This window comes from Mustela nigripes, chromosome 13, assembly GCF_022355385.1.
Source record: "Mustela nigripes isolate SB6536 chromosome 13, MUSNIG.SB6536, whole genome shotgun sequence".
Lineage (NCBI taxonomy): Eukaryota > Metazoa > Chordata > Mammalia > Carnivora > Mustelidae > Mustela > Mustela nigripes.
In genome coordinates this window covers 137,473,346-137,497,747 of record NC_081569.1, presented here as the reverse complement: position 1 = coordinate 137,497,747, position 24,402 = coordinate 137,473,346, and the positions used below count along the sequence as shown (strand labels likewise).

Below are 24,402 nucleotides of genomic sequence, written 5' to 3'. Positions count from 1 at the left end.
GTGATTCCATTTCTTCCCTGGAGCAGAAGCCTGGAGAAAGAGGGCCAAATAACCACAATCATTCAAGACTAATTATTTTCAGCAATAAACAATGATTTACCAAAATAGATTACAAAAGAGAAAATGAGTAAAGCATAGCTAAGAGAAGAATCCCCAACGGGGTTTCTCTTACTTTGGGTTTAGATTTTACCAAATTTTGGCATCGTCTGGCCAGGAAGGGAATGCAGCAGGTACTGAGGAAAGACACGTAATCTGACCTGCAGTACCAGTTGAGCCATGGCTCTCCAGATCCTCCCAGAGTATGAACTACAGGCAAGGAAAGTCCCTTAGCAATGCCAAACCCTCAAACCCAATCTCTGAAGAAAAACAAAACAGTTTCATCAAATGGCAAACCCAAGGATTCACAAATACAATAATCTGTTAAGCCCACGTAAAGCATACAATAGTATTCAATATTAATTCAATATTAATACAATATTAATACAATTTGTCCTTGGGGACAAAAAGAGAAGATGAAATAAATGGTCATAGCATGCAAAAGACAGCTGAAGATTCCACTCTGAAAGAAAACACAATAGCCCCAAAAGAAGAAAATCTTATAACATGCACTGGAGGCTTTAAAAAAAAAAAAAAAAGAAAAAGATTTTAAAAACTGAGTAAATGAGAAATGACAATTTAAAAAAGAAAATGAAGAGGTTACAAGGAAACTGCACAGCCAATAAATAGAATAATAATCAATACAGAACTCATAAATATATTAGAAACATCAAAAAACAGCAGACAGAGCTGACGACCAAATGACATGAAGGGAAGTTCTGTGGTAAATACAGATAATACAAAAGAATTAAGCACTTACAAGAAAATAGCCATGGAAGATGCGTATGATCTTTACACAGCCAGGGACAACTGCAAACATGACTGAGATACATGAAAGACCACCTAAATAAACAGCCAGGTGTACCATATTCATGGACAGAAAAGAATATTGTGAAGATGCCAATTCTTCCCAAATTGATAGAGTCAATACAATCTCCATCAAAATCCCAGAACTATTTGTATAGAAATTAATAGGCTGAGTCTGATATTTATATGGAAAGCTGAAGGGCCAAGAATAGCTAAGACAAAAAGAAGAACAGGGGCACCTGGGTGGCTCAGTGGGTTAAGCCTCTGCCTTCAACTCAGGTCATGATCCCAGGGTCCTCAGCAGGGAGCCTGCTTCCTCCTCTCTTTCTGCCTGCCCCCCTCTCTACTTGTGATCTCTGTCAAATAAATAAATAAAATATTTTTTAAAAAAAGGAAGAACAAAGTTGGAGGACTTACACCATCATCATGGTATCATTATGAAGCCAGTAGTTCAAAAAGTGCAGCTTGGCAAAAAAGATAAGTGGGCCAGTGGCACAGAACAGAGGTTCTAAAAGCAGACCCAAACACATATGGTTACCTGAAAGTCTGCTCCCTGTTGTGGGGACATTACAGACTTTTTAATAAATGGTTCAAATCAACTGGTTATCCATAGGAGGTAAATAAACATAGACTTATACCATGCACAAAATCAGCTGCTGTGAAATTACAGACTTGAATACAAAAGATAATATTTCTTGATAATAACAGAATATCTTTACGATCTTGGTAGACAAAATTTTCCCAAGATAGAATACAAAATACTAACCATAAACAAGACTGATAAATCAGGCTTCACTAAATCAAAGAACTTTCTGTTCATCAAGAGATATTACCACATTAACAGAATGAAAAGATAAACTACCAACTGTAAAAAAATATATATATGTATAATACACAGATTATATATATACAAAGTAGTCAAGTCTGGCAAATCAAAAGAGAACTGACAACCTCCCCCTTTTTAATGAACAAAAGAATTGAAATGCACCTTACAGAGAAAGGGCGATGGAGACGGGGAGGCATATGAAAAGGTATTCAAAATCAATATTATAAAGGAGATTAAATTAAAACCACAAAGAAACACAAGTGCACATCTATCAAAATGGATAAAATTAAATATAATGCAACATCTAGTGTTGACAAGCAATGAACCTCTCATAAGCTGGTGGTGAGAGCATCAACTAGGACAGCTGCTGGGAGAAACTGCTTGCAGCACCTACGAAAGCTACACATAAGTAAGCCCTCTACCCCAGTACTTCTGTCACGGATATAGCCCACCTGAAATAAATACATGCAGTTCCCAAAAGAAATTACAAGAATGTTCTTAACCAGCACTACGACAATGTCAGAAACCAGAACCAGTATAAACATCCACCAACAGAAGAGATAAAGGAATTATGCCATACTCACATAATGGAGTGCCATACTAAACAGTAACAAGACATAGAAAACTTCTGTTGCACACAACAGCATGGAAATTCAGACATATAATGAATAAAAACCAGACCCAATAGAAGTACACATTGTATGGTGCTACCACTATGAATTTTCTTTAAATGGCAAAATTAATTTACAGTGTTGTAAGTTAAAACACTAGTTATTCTTAATGAAGGGATAAGACCAAGAGGGGGCCTGAGAGAGGTTTCTGGGGCTCTTGATCTGGGGGATGTTTAAATGTGTACGCTCACTTTGTAAAGTTCAAACTGCACACTTATTTGTACATTTTTCTTACATATGTCATAATCTTACTTAAAAATATAGAGAAAAGGGACACCTGGGTGGCTTGGTCAGATGAGCATCTGCCTTTGGCTCAGGTCATGATTGTGGGGGCCTGGGATCAAGTCCCACATCAAGCTTCTTGCTTAGCAGGGAGCCTGCTTCCCCCCTCTGCCTGCTGCTCCCCCCGCTTAAGCTTTCTCTCTCTCTCTGACAAATAAATAAAATCTTTCAAAATATATATATACATAGAGGAAAAAAGACACCTGACAAAATCCAGCCAAATAAAACAAGCTTTAAAATAGAGAGCTCAAGCACCTAAGGAAAGAATCATTAGTAAACAATGAATCCTCTTTCATAGAAAACGAAGGCTAAATCCCCATCAGAAAACAGAAAGAAACGTCTTGACTTCAACCATCTATATTAATCTAAGGAAAATACTGATTCTATTATTCTAGCGTGCTAACCAAGTTAGACTTTCACCAAATTCGTAAGGTTTATCTGGAGCTATCTAAGTGAAACTACCGGCTGCATGGGGTGCCGTCTCCTCAAGAGACAGGAAGCTGTCCACCAGAGCAGCTGCGGGCCACTGGTTGGCAAGGGAAGGCCTTTACTATTACTTGTCTCTTTGTACCATGTTCCAGGCTGAGTGCCAGCAGGGATTTATTTAATGGTTAATCATTTTTCAGAGAAACTCTAGGAAGGCCAACTAGCATAATATAACTTAAAAGAACTAAAAAATGTGGGAGTGGAGAGAAGTGTATGTGCGAGTCATTCATAGGAAACAACAGTATATACTGTCTGAAAATAAAAAATGCAAATCGCAGGGCCACATTCCAGACCTACTCAATGAATCTCCAGGGATGAGACTCGAGAAATTCTAATGAACAGCCCTTTTTGTTGGCTTGGGCAAGCAACTTAATCAAAACCTTACAAGAAAATAGCTAATGGAGGTATTAATGTCCTTTTAACTTGCTGAGTTCTTTCCAGTAAATTAAGCTGTTCTTAACCCAGATGGGACAGGGAGGAATTCTTTAAGGATGGAACTACATGCTATTGATCTTTATAGCCCCAGGGACCTAGCCTAGACCAGGTACATAAATTAGACCTTTATATTGTTGAATGTTGGTTTAAGAGTACACACTGATTCCAATAACTGCTGGAACTAGACTGCCCAATTCTAATGCAAGTGTTCAGTTCTAATCAACAATGAAAATCTTTGGCTATGTACTTCCCAAGGGTAGACTGATACTTAGTTTTTTTCTGCTTCAGCCTTATGTCATCCCAAGATCCTGTGCTTTAAATAAAACTCTTGGGCTACTGAGGCTGAAAATATTCTCAAGTTGTAAATTCGTAGTTCACTCTAGTTCCCAAATTTACTGTACCATAAGCAAGCATGCCTATTTAAAAATGGATAGAAACCTTGTTTCAGTCCACTGCTAATTAATTCTCATAGGTTTTCACCATAATGGACAACACTCAGAAACATAAAGAGAAATAATTATTGAACTGATTAAAACTATCCCTCCTTTCTGAAAGAGATTTGAGTGTCATAAATACAAAGAACATGTACTTAGAAAGTTTTAAGAAATCATAACAAAAGGAAAGGAGAATATATGCTAATTATAAAGATTAATACAATTTCTGATTAAGCATCATAATGAACTGAGCTTCCTAGCAACCAGAGCAAAAAACGACATCTTGATTATTTTCCCCTTGTTTAAAAAAGAGAGAGAGAGAGAGAGAGGGAATACTAACTTATCAAAGGAAAAGCTTTTCCTTGCAGAGAGCCCCTGACTTCTCAGTTGGTGGAGCTCTGCTTTTACCTGCTTTAAATGTGGAGTATTTACAATTTATTCGAAGAAAATGTTCTGGGGCTTTTGGAAAAAAAAAAAAAAGAAGAAGAAGAAGAAAAAAAAAGAAACAAACAAACAAACTAAATCTTAAAAATGAAAACTGGCCTGGTCCAACTCTTCCACATTAAAATGCAAGACAAAAGGCCACCAAATTACCAACTCACCACCAGTTACATAACCATCAAGCAGCTTCATGATCTTACCTGATCTTAACTTTTATCAACTTTTTTTTAATACAAAGAATAGCCCTGTGTCAGCTATGGGGGGAGGGCAGTAAACTAATAAAGGAAATTTAATAGTTCACTTGTTATTTATTTTTCCCCCTCTAAATAAAGCTTTATACACATAGGGGATGATCCAGCAGGAAATTTTCAGCCTTCTGAACTACCCAAGGACACAGGAGAATTGTAAGGTCACAGATGTTAGCTCTGCAGCAGACTGACCTATTCAGCTATAAAGTCAGCCAAGCTGCAGAAACCAAATTTTCTCCAGCATGTAAGTCCAAATAACAGTGATCTGCAAAGTAAGGGGGTATGGCACTGGACAAGTTCTCACTGCAACAGAGATCTTCATGGCTCAATCAGCAAAATTTTAAAGGAAAACACCACAAAAGCTATCTATAAATATTAATGCACAGAAGTCTGTCCTGAGCACGAAGACCCATGCTGTATGTTTATACATACATGCAAACTCTAAGTCCACTACCTTACTGAAAAGTTCCACTCGGGCTGCCATTTTATCCTCTTCATTTCAGAGCTGGATGTGGCTCTCAGCACACTTGTTGACCACAAAAATGGAGCGATGCAATTAAGACAAAACTTACAAAAGAAAAAAAAATGTATATGTAGATGTATGTGTCTAATTCAGATTTTGGAGCGAAACTACAAAAATACCTATTATTTGCCAAAAAGTAAAATTCAAAATACAATTTCAAAATTCCGATCTCCTTTCTAAGTTAAAAAGAATTATAGAAACATTTTAATAATGCTGCCTCTTATTTTAAAGACAGAAAATTTGTTTTTAAACCTTTTTTCTCATAGTTCAGAATACAAGATTTCCAAAGGAATCTACTGGAATTTACAAAGTCAATGACAGTAAAAATAGTCAATATTGTAGAAAAAATATTTTTCTGGGGCACTTGGGTGGCTCAGTTGTTCTTCCTCATACCATGATCTCAGGATCCTGGGATTGAGCCCCGCATCAGCAGGGAGCCTGTTTCTCCCTCTCCCTCTGCAGTTCCCCCTGCTTGTGCTCTCTCTCTCTCATACTGCCACTCTCAAATAAATAAATGAAATCTTTAAAATATATATATTTTTTTCTTCTAAAAGTAGTTCTTTCCCATTTAAAAGCAGATAGCATGTTTTATCAATAATTTCAGACTATCAAGGAAATCTCTGAGTTAATCAATAATTTAACTATTAATAATAACCAATAAGTTAATGCATACCTGTAAAATCTAAATTTTAAAGGATACCAGGAGTTATTTACACCTGCACCATAATTTGCCCATAAAGTTCACTGTTAACCTATCTCTCGGATAAATTAACCTCTTTATATGCAGATACAAAGCTTTATATAATATTTCTATAAAGAGCAAAATAACGTTCAAATGGTAAACACCACCAAACAAGGAAACCTTTGAATGTTAATTTTCACACAGTAACTTTCAAACACTAGCTTTCAAATAGTAACTTTCAAATACCAATTTTCAAATGCTAAACGCTCTGAGCCCACCAACAAAGGAGGAAGAGGTAAGAGACAAGACCATCCCTTCTAGGTCGCCTGGGAGGAAAAATTACCCACGCTATGAATCGAGTGCCCTATCCAATTCGCCCTGCCAGATGTCAGTATGCCAAGTTAGACTCCTCCAGGAATTTACAAACTTGCTACCAGACAAAAGAAAAAGATATCTATTTATTCTTCTACAATCGTCTACATCTTTCATGTCTCATAAAGAATGTTCCTTTACCTAACGGTGACAGATATGTAACTGCCAAGCAATCTGCCACACTTTTCTTTACTCATTTATTTCCCTAAAATTAGTGTTTGCTGCAATTACCATCACAGGAAGCCAAAGGATAACTGAGGGACAAAATTCACCTTCGTTATTGACTTTGTTCTCAAGCCTCCATTCTCCACGAGGCTGAGGTCCAGCTTGCCATCATCTTTGCTTCCTATAGCTCTCAGTCCTTGCAGAAGAATGTCTCGCAAGTTCTGATAAAGAGGTTTCTCGGCATAGTCCAGTAATTTCACTGTTTCCATGTATTTAGCAATCTCATCTAAAAGAGTAACACAATTATTCTGTAATTTTTTAATTTATCTCTTTGAAGAAAATAACTCACGGTTATAGCAACATTAGAATGCAAATGTGTATCCTGTTAGACCATGTTTTTTACATAAATCACTTCTTCAATGGAAAGTATGCTTTTGAAGTCAGGAATTGTCAGGTAAGTGAAATAAGAAACTTATTTTGAGATATAACGTAAAAGGGACAAAAGATAAGATATAAGAGATATTATGTAAAAGGGACAAAAGATAAGAGACATACTAGAATTTAAACAGGCACGAAATAACTGCTGTACTTTTAAGGGTACAAAAACAAAACAGGAAAGGACCTCAAATAGATTATAAAGTAAAAGATACTAAAGTACAAGGAATATCACAGTCCATTTTTTTTTTTTGCCATGAAAGCCATTAGTTCTATAGAAAACAGCTGTATTCTTTGTATAAATGGGAAATAAAACATACCAAAACCAGGTTGAAAAAGGAAGAAAGAAGCAAGACCTAGTTTTCCCATAAAAGAGAAAAATCAGCTTCTGAATGATGAAAGGCCCACTGTACACGGAGGCAGGACCACTCCCCTAAAAAGAAATCTTACTAGTCATGATCGATTCTCCTGGACACCAGAAATCCATGCTTGGGCTAACAACTCCTACACTCCCCAGCCTCCCCCTTCCACCAGCCTCTAGGAACTTGTGCGCCCATGGCCTCAGACACGGACTCCTGGATCTCTAACTGTCCTCTGGAATCCCAACAGATGCAAATCCAAACTCCTGACCTCCCCCTAAACCTGCTCCCCTGTGGTTTCCCCTACCCCAGTTACTGAGAATTCCATTCTTCCGGCTCCTCAAACCAGAAATCTCCCCCCATACCCCACATGCAATAAACCAAGAGATCGTGTCAGTGCTACATACACACACACACACACACACCTCCATTCATTCACTGACTAGCACTTACTCAGCAGCAGGCACAATTCTAGGTACTTGAGAAAGATGAGGGAAAAAAGAAATGAGAATCCCTCCCTTTAGCTTTCTTAACCTGATAAGGGGGAATCTATGGAAAACCTAAAGCAAACATCACCTTATGTGGTCTCATATGGAAAAGTCTCCTTCTGAGAGGGAAGCATATCCACGTTTACCACTTCCATTCAGTGTAATAGTCAGTACAGTAAGACAAGAAAAGAAAGCAAGAGAGGGCATAAAGAGTGGAATGGTGTATTCAAAACACAGCAATGTATGCAGAAAATCCTAAGGAATCCATAAAAAACTAGTGGGAATAATAGGTAAATTTACCAGGGTCACAGGATACAAAGTAAACATTAAAATATTGTTTTCTCGGGGCACCTGGGTGGCTCAGTGGGTTAAGCCACTGCCTTCGGCTCAGGTCATGATCTCAGGGTCCTGGGATCGAGTCCCGCATCGGGCTCTCTGCTCAGCAGGGAGCCTGCTTCCCTATCTCTCTCTGCCTGCCTCTCCGACTACTTGTGATTTCTCTCTGTCAAATAAATAAATAAAATCTTTAAAAAAAATAAAAATAAAAATAAAAAATAAAATAAAATAAAATATTGTTTTCTAGGTACTAGCAACAAGCAATTGGAAAATAAAATTTAAAAAAAAAAATTCTGGGGCACCTGAGTAGCTCAGTTAAAGCCCCGACTCTTGGGTGCCTGGGTGGCTCAGTGGGTTAAGCCGCTGCCTTCGGCTCAGGTCATGATCTCAGGGTCCTGGGATCGAGTCCCGCATCGGGCTCTCTGCTCAGCAGGGAGCCTACTTCCTCCTCTCTCTCTCTGCCTGCCTCTCTGCCTACTTGTGATCTCTCTCTGTCAAATAAATAAAATCTTAAAAAAAAAAAAAAAAAGCCCCAACTCCTGGTTCAGCTGGGGTCATGATCTCGGCATCATGAGATCCATCCAGCCCCACAGCAGGCTCCACACTCAGCAGGGAGTCTGCTCCCCACCCCCTCTGTCCCACCTTTCACTCATGCGCATGCACTCTCTAATAAAATAAAATCTTAAAATAAAATAACAGATCATTTACAATGGCATGAAAAACCATCAAATACCTGGCAACTAATACAATGAAAACGGGCAAGATTTTTTTGCGGACAAAATTACGAAACGCAGTGAAAGAAATGAAGTGGAGAATATGCCCCATTAGTGAATCAGAAGACTCAACAGCGTAAGGACATCAGCCAATCTAGTCAGTGCAACCCCACTCAAAATTCCAGCAACCCGGAAAGGGACGGCATGTGCGTGGAAAATGTATACAGATACTCAAAGGGTTAAGATTTGCAAAACAGCAAAGTCAAGTTAAAAGAACAACAGTCCTGGAGGACTTACATGACCAGAGGTCAAGACTCACGGTAAAGCCAGAGTCATTCTGACACTGCAGCCCAAGAAGGGACAAAAATAATAACAGTAAGAAAGGAGTCCAGAAACCAATCCACAGATCCACAGCTGATTTAAGACAAAGGTAGCACCATATGGAAAGAGCGGGTTTTTGTTTTTGTTTCTTTCAAGAAAAGCTACTGGGTCAACTGTTTATAAATAATGGAACTGTTTATAAACAACTGTTTATAAATATGGGGATGGGGAAGAAATCTGGCCCCTCTTCATGTAAGGCGTGATAATCAGTTATGGGGGGAACTATACACTTATATGTGTAACTGGTGGTCTGTGATTGCCAAAAACTGGAAACAGCCAACAACAGAATAGGTAATAAGATATAAATACAACAGAATACTATTAGAAATGAGAACGAACTCATCCCTGTTAAACGTGCAACAACATGGTCCCAGGAGGACCCAGTGCACAGCATGGGGACTACAGTTCATAATTTGGTACTGCAGACTGGACAGCGGCTGAGAACAGATCTTGAGCGTTCTCACCACACACACACACACACACACACACACACTCACACTCACACACAAACACAAAGCTAACTGTAAGATAACAGAAGTGTTAATTATCTTGATCTTGTGAATCATTCTACGATATAAATGTAAGTCAAATCACACTGTACACTTTAAATGTATACAATTATATTCATCAGTAAAGTTAAAAAAAATAAATAGAAGTATTTTTTTTAAAAAGCCATGCAACAATGGGAATGAATTTCACAAATACAATACTGAGTAAAAGAAACAGGACTCTAACAGAGCTAGAAGTTAATGTCACGAGGACAGGGATTCTTTTCTATGTTGTTCACTCTATGATTCCATTTTTACATAGCTCAAAAACAAATCTTTGGGGTTGGGAGTTAGGCTGGTGATTTATTAAGCCAGCGGGAAAGGCCTGTGATTGGGAGAAGGCACAAGGGGGGACTCTGGGAAGCCTAATACGGTTCCATTTCTTGTGTGGGTGGCAGGACTGTAATCTTAAACAGCACGAGGTCAGGGTGGACTTCCCTGAAAAGGAGACAAATGAGCAAAGGCTTAAAAACACATTGAAAATCTGCCAAGTGACCACTTCTTGAGACCCCCAGTGCTACTCCCGTTGCCTGGAATACTGGGGGGCCCTCTGAGCCTGCTCTTATTCATACCTGCCTTCCTCCCTTGGCAGTCTATGCTCGGGACAGGAGATTGAGATTTTGCTTAAAGGCAGACATCGACACCACTCTTCTATTCCAAACCTTACACTCCTGCTCAAAGTAAAAACCAAAGCTCTTCTGATGGATGCCCTAAAAGAAGGCACCCCGCAAGCACACCAGGAACCTATATGCCTTCTGTCTCCAACACTGTTCCCCAGACTTCCACACAGCTCACTCCCTATCTCCGACTGCTCAAAAGTCACCTCCTCAGTAAGGCCATCCTGGCCACTGTATTTAAAACTCCAACTCCCTCCCACTCTATTCCTCACTTCATCCCCACACCCCACTAACTCTAACCCCTGCTTTCTTTTTTTTCCGTAGCACTAACCACATAACATGCTTTACGATTCACTCACGTGTTTACTGTCCCTCGCTCCCAACTAGAGCACAAGCTTCATAAAGACAGGCATTTTGCTTTATTTTGCGCACTGGTCTATCTCTAGTGCCTAGAATGCTCCCTGGCACACAATCAAGCCTCAACAAAAAAAATCATTGAATGAATGAAAGAAATCTGGTTTCTCTCCTGAAAGCTGAATAATAATTTAAGGAAGTTCAAGGACCCCTTTAGCCCAACTCTGGAAAGGGAACTGCTGTGGTGATGAGAACAGCTCCACTACAATGATCACACTTGCAAATACCTAAGCTTTCACATTATAGGAAATGCTGTAGACATCATGACTTTTAGTCTTTTTTTCACAGAAAATGAAACCCGTATGAGCATTTAAGAAGTCCTACCTGGCTTGTTTCTCTCGGGAAAACATCTGTCCATCAAATCTGCAATATTTTCTCTGTATCTGTTAAAAGTTAAAGAATGAGTCACTGTTTCAAAGTTTACTCCATGGAAATTTATTAATATTTAATAACAGCAAATAGCACAATAAACAGTGCTGTGTTACCTCCTAAATCTGCTTACAGACTTTCTTCTAAAACAAACTGAACAGAAGACCAAAGACTCTTCCTATGTAGCAAGTACTTTCTTATTTCTACATTAGGAGCAGTTAAAACTATAGTATCCATCAAGAAATTCTGCCTTAAATACATGTACCTTATCAAGATTTTGCCCAAAATAATCTATTAAAGTTTTCCTTTACCTAATTTTGGAATCTCTAACATAGTTAGGATCTTTCAAATTATCCTCCCAAGGAAGATGGCCACTAAGCCACTGGATCATGCAATAACCAAGGATTTCCAAATCACCACGTCTTGACGGGGCTATGAATATAAAAGAAACGGGTTAAACACCAAAATCACTTTGAGGTATAGTCTCAAATATATATAAACCAATAAGGTAAAACAGTCAATCTTACAGTCTTGTTTTCCATCAAAACTTATCACTGTATTTAATAAAAGTATTGAATAAATATTGGGCAATATGAAAATATGAATTTACATCCAACTAACAACTTACTTTAAAATCCAACTAGCAAACTCTAGAGTTGCAAACTAAGACTATTGGTCTAGGAAATAAATTATTATACAGAGACACATTTAATACTGTCCTTGGAAAGCTCAAAGACACCAAAATGCTATAAGCTACAGAGAAGCCCAGAGAGCTGGGGGTCTTGGCTCCTCCACAGTGCTGGGCACAGAAAGGCAAAACACCTGCTAAAGGAACAGGCTGACTTCAGAGGTGACAAAGTCAGTCTGTCTGCTACAAAACTGTGGCTGCATAAGAAACTGACAGACTTTTAAGGGGGGAAAAAAAACACCCTCCATTTGACTAAGCTAAACAGAACCAAAAAGAAATCCTCAGTGAGCTGACCGAACCACCTTTCCTGCTACAGGCGAGGACAGAAGACCACCAGGGAAAGGCCCTGTTGGCCCTATTACGCAACTCCAGGAGTCCAGCCTCCTGCCCCCACCCTTGCCCCACCCTATCCTGCCTCTGCAATTCTGATTTATCTGCTTGTTTGTTTGTACAAAATTAAGAACTATGTAGGACTTCAAGGGAAATGTTAGCCTATTTCTTGGTCAGGCACTGTTGACATACCGACACCCTTGTGTGCGTCGATGCTGGTGAATTCAATAGTGCCATCGTGACATCTTTTGGGGTCTTCTTTGTATTCTTTATGGATTCCTTCTGGGCAATACCGGTAAGCAAGGCCGTAATCTACCAAGTACACCTACAAATGTCCAAGCACCAAGAAAAATCAAAGTCAAAATGATTGCACATACACTCCTTTATGGCCCAGAGACAAAATACTCTCGTTCAAGGGTGGATTCCTTTGCAGGACCACAACATTGTACCCCGAACAGGTGAAATCCAATATGCTAAAAATAGCAAATACTTAATCCTGAAAGACTTTCTTTTTTTTAAGATTTATTTATTTATTTTTAGGGTGAGAAAGAGTGGGTGCATGAGTGCCTAGGCAGGGAGGGGCGCAGGGAGAGAGAGTCTTAAGCAGACCCCATGCTGAGTGCAGAGCCCAATGCAGGGCTTGATCTCAGGACCCTGAGATCATGACCTGAGCCAAAACCAAGATCAGACAATTAACTGACTTTGCCACGCACGTGCCCCAATTCTGAAAAACCTTTTATTTCAAGAAAAATGCTGAATGCCCACATCACTACAGTCCAGATAATATCACCTGACTCTGTATACTTCTTTAAGGTAAATATATTATACTTGTAATTAATCCCGTTTCCTTAACTTGAGCAAAGACTAAAAATCTTATACTTTTTTCTTCAGAGTCCAAAACACAATTGAGCACAGAGGAAACCAATACTTGTTGCAAAACAGCCCCACACTAAGTATAAGACTACTGACTTAGATGACACATGATACATTAATTATTTTCTATTCTTCTGCTCCTCCACTTATGAAGTAATCAGTTTACCAATTCATTTCACAAAAATATCTCAGACAACATAATGATCTGAATAACCTTCAGCTAAGGCTCTTATCTCCATTTAAATATTATATATTAAAGTCAAGTTTTGGGTGCCTGGGTGGCTCAGTGGGTTAAGCTTCTGCCTTTGGCTTGGGTCATGATTCCTGGGTCCTGGGATCAAGGCCCACATTGGGCTCTCTACTCAGTGGTGAGCCTGCTTCTCCCTCTCTCTCTCTGCCTGCTGCTCTGCCTACTTGTGATATCTCTCTCTCTCTCTCTGTCTCTCTGTCAAATAAATAAATAAATAATTTTTTTTTAAAAAGTCAAGTTTCATAATTGAAACTAAATTTTAATATTTAATAGCACATATTTGTGGGCATGTACGTGTGGGTCTGATGAGCATACAAAGCCAGTAAATTTGGCTTTCTTCAACTCCATAGTCACATACCACATCTCCAATTCTGGGTAACTGTCTCAGAAATGTATGCATGTGATCACAAGAGGAAACTGAAGTAAAAATATGGGGACGGATCTAGCACACACATCTAACACCAGAAAAATAATCCCATCCAAAGCATATGCCCGAAAGATAACAGAGCTGCAAAAATATTTTCCTATAAACAAGAGGCAGCATATTTTAGCTAACTGCAAACTGAACTATATTTTTATTTATTACATTGTATACCTCCAGTTCATTTCAATTAATGGAATCCTGGTTCAGGTTCTCAGTGTGTCCTGTTTGCTCGCTCGCTTTTAACCTTTTTAAAAACATCTACCACAAGATATCTGGGAGTCCTCTGAGCGCCTGTAAGATTTCCCTGTGAGCATGCTAGAGGTAAGCAACTTTCCTCTGTTGTACACGGAGATCCTGACCGCCAGCATGACAGAGACAGGGGATGGGGCAATACCTGAGACGGCAGGATGAAAGGGAAGGCGAAGGAAAAAGGGCAAGCTGGGCGAGACAAAGTTAAAGACTGGTTTGAGGGAAAAAAATAAAATGGAATGTCAACATAAACACACTTAAAATATGTAGACAACCCTTTCTTATACAGCATCAATAAGACGCAAGAACACACATGGGAGCGATCCCATGCAGTGGCCTGACCAGGAGTGCCAACCAAACCTTACTTTAACCAAAATTGTGCAAACAGCTTCAAGAAAATTGTATAAACCCCTCTATTCCAACTCAACTGATCTGAATAAAGGTATAATAACACTAGCTTTTCTCTTTTCCTTAAAAAGTAAAAATTACAAAGTGAATGCAATAAACTAAAAAAAATGCACATTTGAATTCTAAACACTAAGGGTATACAAATTTAGACAGCTAAGATATTTCTGTAAACCAATTGATTTGAATAATCAACATGTTAAACACCAAATTTTCCAAGTAACAGAACACTTATATTTGATGGATTTCTTGAACAAAGGAAATAAAAAAATGACAAAGCAGACAAGCAAACATAATTCATCGGTGCACTATATAATTTTAAGCTTCCACCCCCAAATAGCTATTTGAAATTCATTTTGTATCACAAGCACTTCTTCTGAATATTATTTAGGGCAAAATAGCCAACTTGATAAAGTGCCAACAAATCGCATCAAAAGTGTAGAATGTTAACTAGATAAAAGTGTCAAGAAGAAATATTATTATTACCATATCTACTCCAAAAAGTAAAACTTCTGCACAAGTTCAAAAGTTCAAAGCAACCATATTTGTTTTCAAACAACAGCTTTTAAATAGTAGAAATTAAAGTTAATAAAACTACCTGGTCAGGATTCTTGTAGCTCAAAAGAAGATTTGAGGCCTTGATATCTCCATGTACATACTCATGCTCATGAATATATTCCAGAATATCCAGCTATGAAAGCATCATATAGAATAAATTAATGCAGTACCTAGCACCAGCCAGCAGAGGACCGAGCTTCAACACAACTCGCCTTTACTGGATTAAAACAAGAGGAATGTAGCTCACATACAATTCTCAAGCTTAGCTGCAAGACAGTTTTCCGAGAAAACCTTCTGGCATTTGCTTCATATATTTTCTGAAGGTCACTCCCAAAGCGATCCATTATCATAAACCTGTAACTAAAGACAAACAAGAAAAGTCAATGAACTAAAAAGAACTCGAAAAAACCTACTTTGCGGTGACCAGTCTCCCTTGACAGTAATTTTTCCAAGGCCATGTTTAGTGGGAGAGCAGAATGAAAGGGAAAGAAAGGAGAGAGAAGGAAAGAAGACAAATGTTTGAAACCCCTTCTTCCAACTAGAAAGCTCAAGAGTTGGGAGTGTTTCCCGGTGCTGCCTGGAGGGCCTCCTCCTGGTGGCAGCCAGGGAGCTTCCTGAGACACTGGTCAACAGGAGGTGATCAGTCCACAGACAAGACGCTGGCAGATTCATTCACAGGAAAGATAAAACAATCCGTGGAAGACTGGTATCACAGATTTTCCCCAAACCAAAGTTAATTTATGTTTCTGTATTTAGCTCGTTGTCTGTGACTGTTTTTCTTTACTTTTAGGGTACATTTTGGCAGTACTAACATTTTACTAAAATTGAGACTATAAAGAGATGCCGTCACAATAACTCAATTCCATAAAATTATGTAAAAGGTATAAAGGGGCTGTATGTTAAATACTCAAAGGAAGAAGAACAAATATCCTGGGGAAACGGGCAAATTTCTGCTTTTGCCACAAACCCACTATGTCACCTTGGCCGAGTCACATTACTTCTGTAAGCCCCAATTCCCATAGGTACTGAATGACAGCGTGGGGTCTCATGCGTGCTGAGGTCTTTTCTGGCACTCAAATTCCAACATTCGACAATCATAAGTGCCATTTCTATGAGTATCCGAAGAGCAACACCTCACTCCAGTAACACAGTTCACTGTATGCTCTGAGGATCACTTTTATCTCTATCTGGTTTTCCAGATTCTGACTCGTCTGGTTAAATCACTCCATAAATCAGTAAAAACTAAGACCACATTCATAATGTCCCTTCCAGCTGGGCTAAGATGAGTGATGACCATCATAACAACAGTGAGCATGGACTGAAGCCTTCTGTACACGGCACTATTCTAATTACTTCGGATGTAGAACCCCTGCTATATGTGTAATTATTCCCAGTTCTATCCTACTTCTCCAGAAATTTTCATAAAAACTATAGAGACTTGTCCCAGCAAAACCATATGTAAAAAAAAAGCTGTCATTTCAGTAAATTCATCCTATTTCCTAAGAGATACAAATACAGGATAAGAACTTCCAAACATAAAATAGCGTGGGCTGCCCACCCAGCAACTACCTCTCCTCTCCACCCCTTCCAACGGAGCAGCAACTGCACCCAAGCAGTCCATCCTCTGCCACACGGCCACGTGCTTCACCGTGCCAGTCACTTGATCGCTCAACCCCTGCCCGTGGCAGGTTTAACAATGAGCACCGATAAAACCCAGACCAAGAAACATGAGAAGGGAAGTTCCTTTGCCAGGAAAGGAAAACACACAACAAGCAATACCTCCTACTGCCGTGGGCTGCTGTGTCTGTCTGCATGTGATGCCCAGAAATGGGGCAGCCACCTGAGGCCACACAGTGGAGAATTAATACAGCACCAAGCCAAGAGGAGGAGGGCAAAAGGGCAAGGAACCTGGGCCCCCGAGAGTCCCATCAGAGAGCAGAATCAAAGTTTTCCTTTACTTACAGCTGAAAGCACCCTAACCAATACACCCCCAGGGCCGAACTAAATCTACTCCTCGGACGGCTGCCAGCCTTACTCCAGGAAGTTCCATTCATTCATGCAAGTATTTTTAAAAATGTCAATCATGCACCAAAGCACGGGAGGTTTTCTCCAACTCAGCAGTGCCAGCAATGTTCTCTCTCCAATCTCAGAACTCCTAAGACATGAACAAATCAGAGTCACCGAGTTTAGTAGCACTTCGTGGCTGTAATTGTCTCATACGTGTTTTGTTTTCTCTCACCAGCTACACTGAAACATCACAAAGAGGACGCTGCTGTGGGCAGATCATGTATCTAATACAAAAGGCCAAACTGAAGCCTGAAGGGCTCCCTTTCCCATACATAAATGACATGGGAGTTCTTGTCTGCTTGCTTGCTTATTTGTAAGAGGAGAAAATGCAGGGTGCATCTGCTCTGTTCCTGCTCGTCAGCTGGGCTCCAGGCAGGTGCCAGTGCTCCACACAAGTCCTCCGGACTAGGGCTCATGTCCTGTTCGTCTCTGCCAAGTGCGTGCCCCACAGCCCAGAGGGAGACCCAGCAGAAACGCAGGTGCTTAGTAAACCGTGGACAGTGAGTGCTCAAAAGAGGGAGAAGAAACATAAAGCATGCAAATTTTTACCTCTTTCCGTTTTTATCATGTAGGCCAGACCCCCAATACTTAGGAACACCCAGGTACTTCAGTTTATGGGTACGAATCCACTTCTGAACTACAAGTTAAAAACACAGGCCTGTGATTTCACTTTTCTTCTACATGATTTTTTAAATCATTAAGAGCAGAATGTACTTGTACATGTAATAAGATTTCATCTTTTTTTCATAAAAACGTGAACAATACATTATAATAACAAATAACAAGTACCTTTCAATCAAAGCATTTTTATTAACACATAAAATTTTATCGTGCTCTAAACATTGTCTTTAAAATGAAAAATCTCCGATAGACATTTAAAAAAAAGAAAATCCAACCACAGCATGCCAGTTGTCGATACAAGCTCTAATGATGTAAATGGTTACTCACTTCTCCAGAAAGACTTACTTTTTACCTAACCTAGAAGCTGTTTACCTCATTTCTAAAGGTCAGTAACCGGGAAATGATGCTCAAGGGGTGGTAGGAGCTTGAAGAGGTCCTGCCCTCCTCCCTGCGGGCTGTTCTAAGTCATGGATTACAGCATCTCCCCTCCACCCAGGTTAGGTTCTCCAAAGTTTAGAAAAAATTCTTAAAAAGACTGGGAGTCCCGTGCATGAATTAGGATTATTTCTCAAATTTTTATGATATTTCCTAAATCCTATATCCTATAACTAACTTTATTCTATATCAACATACATGAAATCTTATCATATCAAACCCAATAAGAGATCAAAATTCTTTCATACAAATCTCATTAAAATGAAATTTACTTAAAAAGTGAAAAATAAATATAACAGAGCATCATAATATCAGATCCAGTGCTCTTGTCTTGACTTCACACAACAAGTAGCAGTCACTTGAACAAGGTAGACATATGTGTGCTGTGTTCCTTACTTTGCTCTGGTTTGGCAGCTCGCTGGTAGAACTTCAGTTCAGTAAAGAGAGGTCCGTTGTCACTGGGCTCCTTAAAACATAAGAGGTTATTGGCGCTAGCAGTCATTAACATTATGGAGTCATTTTCAATGAAACTTCAAAGAACACTAACGTCAATGTTTCTTTCCAATGTAATTGTGATACTTAAGTTTGTAACTATATTTATGGCACACACTCTTTCAAAACATTTTAGATATTCTCAGAAGAGTCCGTGAATCTTATATTTTTCTCAAAGTCCATTTCTGTAAGTGATAACATGTTCAAAATCAGATAAACAGCTCCGTCTTTGCAGAAGTTTAAGAAAAATCTTTAAACTCATTTTCATCTTTGTTAAAGCAATGATTGGCAACCATGTGAACCAAGGGGCTACCAGATGTTTCTGAGATCCAATAAAATTCCAATACCTGACTTAGCCAATTGGTGGCAAAATCCAACGCTATTCCCTGTTTCTCAGTACAGTTGTATCTAGTTGATCAGGACTGGCAGACACCAACCTGGTCACAAAGGGAATCTTCTGGAACTCCAGAGCCCCAAGCAAGCACCGTGCACTTAGTGGCATCTCTTCCTTGCTGACGCTGATTCCTGCCTTCTTCAAACTAAGGAGCCCCACGATTACCTTCCCACGTGAGAATTCAAAGACAAGAGGAAACCAGGGCTCGGTAATAACTGTTTCCCACCAACTTTACCGGACTACATTCATTTTACATTTTAAAGGCTACTAACAGTTAAAATGATTTGTAAAGAATTATATATATAGCACAAAAAGGCATGGACAAACAAGAAATATCAGCCTGCTGGGAGTTTTGCGCCTTGTTAAATAGACATGGAAAGATAAAAAAGATATTACAATTTTGTGGACTTCTTAAATAGTAAATTGTATCTGAATCAAAAGTGGTTTGTGGGCACCTGGGTAGCTCAGTGGGTTAAAACCTCTGCCTTCGGCTCAGATCATGATCCCAAGGTCCTGGGATCAAGCCCCACATTGCATCCGGCTCTCTGCTCAGCAGGGAGCCTGTTTCCCTTCCCCCTCTCTCTGCCTGCCTCTCTGCCTACCTATGATCTCGGTCTGTCAAATAAATAAATAAAATCTTTAAAAAAAAAAAAAAAAAGTGGTTTGTATGTCACGTTGATCATTTCTGTTGGTATTATCTTGTTTATCAAGAACCCAAGGAAAATTCTGAAAAGCAGTGAAACCTTTGAACGAGGAAGCTAACATTTCTAAACTAATTATAGGACTGCTTTTCCTTTAGGAAATATAGGAAGAAAGTTATCTTGGACAGAAGAGCCATGTAGCTGGAGTTGCAAGGTCAGCAGAACGTTAGAAGAAATGACCATGAGGCCCACTAGCTTCAGGAATCCCCAGTTAAAGTGCATATAGGAAGACGGGTCAGCCAATCTGCAAGGAACCGGGCAGCAACTAGCTAAGAAAAAGCAGTCAACAGCAAACAGGCAACATGCATAACCAACACATGGACCAGAACCTGAAAATAAACGTGCCTTGTTCCAGGTGAGTATACTTGTCAGCCCAGCCTTGAAACAGAATGGTACACAGGGCTTGGCATCTCATCACCTCTTAAGAAATAGAAACTAACCTACACATAAGCTATGAATGCAAGTCCCTCATCTTTGGACTCAGTACCTCAAGCTTCACCATAACCTGTGGCTCATTCCTTGGCATCGATGCTCTCTGGACAGACACCTGCTCCTGCTCAGGACCCAAAGCAGGCCTTCAGCAGGAGCAGCAGTCTCAGTGAAAGAAATGAAGAAAGTAGTGGAAATTCAAGAGAAGACGTTTTGGTGAAGTTACTCTCCAAAGGCTAACTTTTAGAATAGCTTATTCATATAATTCAGGTTTGAAAGAGGTTTTCCTAAGACAAATCCTGGCTTATTACCATCAGTATAAAATTCTGATTCATTCCGTTTCAACCTATGTCATATCAACTTTAATTTCCAAGCTTCCCTTTGGGCAATAATTTATTAAACTTATAATAATAAGAATCAACCTATATAAATCAGACTATTATAATGAAAGCCCCACTACAATGAAGGCTCTTTGAGCTCATTTCATACTTTTTTCTAATCCAATAAGGTTCCATTATAACAAAATAAAGGAGCTACTTCCTTGGCATTGCACTCTGGCCAAAGCTCGCTATTTCTGTGGAAGAAAAATACCTTAACTCATAACTAAAATTTTATTAACATATTTCAAATCTAAAATACTTTGCCAACTCTATAATAGCCAAGATTTAGAAAAGAAATTGGGACTGACATTTTAACTAGAATATCACTAAACGTTTCTTTAAGACTTCTAAGTGTCAAAATGAAGATGACAACAGAAAAAAATTAAAATGTGATATATTTCAATGGCACCCTCTAAAAGCAACTGGCTGCCATTTAAAAATGAAGCTGTATAAAGTTTCCCCTTCCTACCAAAAAATTATGATATATGAATTGAAAATTCAGGTCACTTCTCATAAAGTCAGTGAAAGAAATTAAACATCAGTCTGCAAACTTCTTGCCAGGGAACTTTGAAATAAAGACTTTATGTCCATTCAAAGTGACCACAATATAAAGAACTGTTGGGGTACAAGACCCAAAAGTCCGCCCTCCCCCTCAGTTCTGCTCTGAGCTCACTGACATGACTGCAAAAGGAGAGTATAACTGAAAACTAATTTGTTATCAAGGCTGTTAACAAGAAAACACAAGAGTATTTTTTTCTTCTTGCATTATCCAACTTATTACCAATTTCCCATTTCTCGGGGCACATCATCTTTCCTGAGAGAAAATACAGACAGGGTGTCTCAGTTATCTAAAGGCAAAGTATACAAGTTTACCATCTCTGGTGACCTTAGCACCATGGCTCTGAGGCTGTTCCCTAAGTCAACACAGACTAAGGCCCTAAGCAAAACCAGAGTGGTCATTTGGTAGGAGAAAGAAAATACTTAGTATGTACCTAAATATCTATCTTGAATATGTCTGTCATCACTTCATTTCCAGACCAAATGTAGGAATCTGCAGGTTAACCAGAGTTAACTTTCACAGAGCAGGGACCCGTATTAGCAGCACCACGTCTTCTGACAAATCTTCCACCTGAAGGGGAAGCCCTAACAGAAGCACAGGCTACCTGCCATCTCCACTGAAAAGAAAGGATCCCCAAAGGTACACAGGAGCACGCATGATTCCACAGAAAATAATTAAGGTGCTCTGTGCACCACACTCTACCAGCGGTTCTCAACCTTGAGGCACAAAAGAATCCCCTGGGGAGCTTTACTAAAAATACCAATAACCAGGCTCTGCATTCAGAGATTCTGATTATAGCGCACTACCACTGCGGTATACACTCTACTTCTCAGTAGAGAACCACTGTTTGATTTGATATGCCACTGCATTATTAAGTCTAATTTCACATTAAAAATCAACGTGCCTTCAACTATTTTTTTAAGATTTATTTATTTATTTATCTGAAAGAGAGAGAGAGAGAGAGAGAGAGAGAACACGCATGCACCAAAGGAGAGGGAGAAGCAGACTCCCAGCTGAGCAGGAAGGCTTATCTGGGCTCCCTCCCAGGACCCCGAGATCATGACCTGAGCTGAAGGCAAACACTTAACCAAATGAGCCACCCAGGTGCCCCAGTCTTCCATTATTTTTAAAATAACATTTGCTAAGGTGATTTTCCTCCAAAGATAATATATGTGCTTATGCTAGAAAATTTGGAAATATTTTGACATATTTTCTTCACATATATGGCTATTTTATAAAATTACCTCCATACTACATATAGTTTTGTATTTTGCTTTTTTTTCCCAGTAATCACTTATGAAATGTCCCCAAAGAGTAGTACCCGTTCTTTGTAAACATGATTTTTAATAGACCCTAATGTTTCAAATGACAAATGTTCATAAGCAGTTGATTTTCATCCTGGAAAGAACTGACACTCATTTTACAGGTTTGTGTTTGACAAACCATTTCCACCTTTAATATTATAAAGCTCTGAGAGCAAAGACTTACAGAGTAGTTGTGGACAGAGCTAAGTCACAGCACGTCACAAGTGAAGGCAAATGATGCTACTTGAAAAGACACAGACCACAGATGAAAGTGGGTGGCCCCATGAAATCAAAAGGTGCTGGGAAATTACAGTTACAACGTTTTCAGAATTAAGCAGGCATTTATAAACGTCATAAAGAAAACAAGTTTACCACAAGAACAATAAAATAATTTACAAAACAAAACAACTTGAAATCCAGCTAAGGAAAAAAACACAAGATTAAAAGCAACTGTGGTCTGGGAAGGATATTAACATCTGAAATGGTAAAAATAAATGTAAACAGAATGAATGCTACTGGAGTTTCAAGGAGTTCAGAGGGGATGAGGATCCGGAAAGGAATCAGCACTAGCAGCTACTGGGCTCTCCCTGAGAGAGAAAAGGAAGCGTCAGTAACACTGATTTGTTTATGGCATTCTTCCAGGATCACAGACAAACTACCGCACTGAAAATGTTACTGAGATATTAAATGCAAAAGAGAAATTGACTGAATATTTATCATTGTCCTCATTACAAAGAGAAGGAGTAATACCAGCCAATGGAAACAGAACTAAATTAGGAGACAGGAGAGATGCAGAGCGCTAAACTAGGTTTGATAACAAAAGCCTTTAAAATTAGAAATAGAGAGTAATTTACTACCTTATTAAGCAGTTAGAAAATACTTGTCCCTACCCATTTTTTTCATAACTCTGTAAGACAGGTAGTACAAGTGACGTTACATTAAATAACAGCTAAGAAATTTAGAATGACCCATAATAAAGAAGAGCATCATCATTCTAAACCAAACCATGGCTGGGAGAACCTCAGGCTCTCCAGAACAAAGACCGTGCCCCACCAGTCCTACCCATAAGGTGCGGCCCTGGGGAGGGCAGCGCAGGTTAGCCAGCTGAAGGTGGTCACAGCCAGCCACATGTTTTGAACCTCAAGATTATGAGAAGTCATTGATATATAAGTGGACTTGCTCTCTTCTCACAATGGAAACTTCTTAAAAATCCTAAGAAGAACGTGGTCTTGCCCCTAGATTTTAATTTTAATCTGTCATATCAAAGGCAAATGCAGATAACATTCTGCATTTCCATATAAACAATCCAATTTAATAGTAAGAATTTTCCTTCCTCTGATAGAGCAGCAAGTAAATATTTCAAAAGAAATATTAGTCCATAAAGAGAAAGAAAAATCCAAAATGAAAGGGCTTAAAGAAAAGCAAAATGCCAGGACACACCCATCAGGGCCTGACAGAGTAACTGGGAGCCAATTAGCCCCCTGCTGTAAACAAATGTAAAAATTGGACAAAACAGATGGAATCATTCCTTTCAGACATTAGACAGAACAGGCAGTAGAGACTGTGACCTCTAAAAATTGGGAAACAGGGACGCCTGGGTGGCTCAGTTGGTTAAGCAGCTGCCTTCGACTCAGGTCATGATCCCAGCGTCCTGGGATCGAGTCCCACATCGGGCTCCTTGCTCTGCAGGGAGCCTGCTTCTCCCTCTGACTCTGCCTGCCTCTCTGTCTGCCTGTGCTCGCTTTCCCTCTCTCTTTCTCTGACAAATAAATAAATAAAATATTTTTAAAAATTAAATAAATAAAAATAAAAAATAAAATAAAAATTGGGAAACCAATCAGCGCATGTGGGTGGCCCAGACAGTTGAGCAGCCGACTCTTGGTTTCAGCTCAGGTCGCAATCTCAGGGTCCCGACACTGGGCCCGGAGTCAGGCTCTGCGCTCAGCAAAGAGTCTGCTTGAGACTCTCTCCCTCTGGCCCTGCCTCCCGCTTGCACACACACTCTCTCTTGCTCTTTAAATAAATAAATAACATCTTAAAAAGGCAGGGGGAACCAACACAGTGAGCCCCAGACCAGCCTCTGCTTTCCTCACAGAGGCACAAGGAGTCAAAAGG

General features: G+C 39.4%; 1 protein-coding gene across 4 annotated transcripts in view; it reads right to left on the bottom strand.

Moving 5' to 3' along the window:
* Window positions 1-24,402, bottom strand: part of VRK1 (VRK serine/threonine kinase 1) — a 74,980-nt gene that overhangs the window by 10,356 nt on the left and 40,222 nt on the right. For 3 of the 4 annotated variants that reach the window (XM_059373932.1, XM_059373935.1, XM_059373934.1), the window contains exons 4-11: window positions 18,425-18,494; window positions 17,522-17,609; window positions 15,157-15,265; window positions 14,946-15,038; window positions 12,339-12,471; window positions 11,440-11,560; window positions 11,084-11,142; window positions 6,576-6,754 (exon numbers count right to left, since the gene is read on the bottom strand). In XM_059373932.1, the coding sequence (XP_059229915.1) occupies window positions 6,576-6,754; window positions 11,084-11,142; window positions 11,440-11,560; window positions 12,339-12,471; window positions 14,946-15,038; window positions 15,157-15,265; window positions 17,522-17,609; window positions 18,425-18,494 (852 nt within the window). The remainder of the gene's footprint in view (window positions 1-6,575; window positions 6,755-11,083; window positions 11,143-11,439; window positions 11,561-12,338; window positions 12,472-14,945; window positions 15,039-15,156; window positions 15,266-17,521; window positions 17,610-18,424; window positions 18,495-24,402) is intronic. The other variant, XM_059373936.1, reaches the window with a different exon arrangement.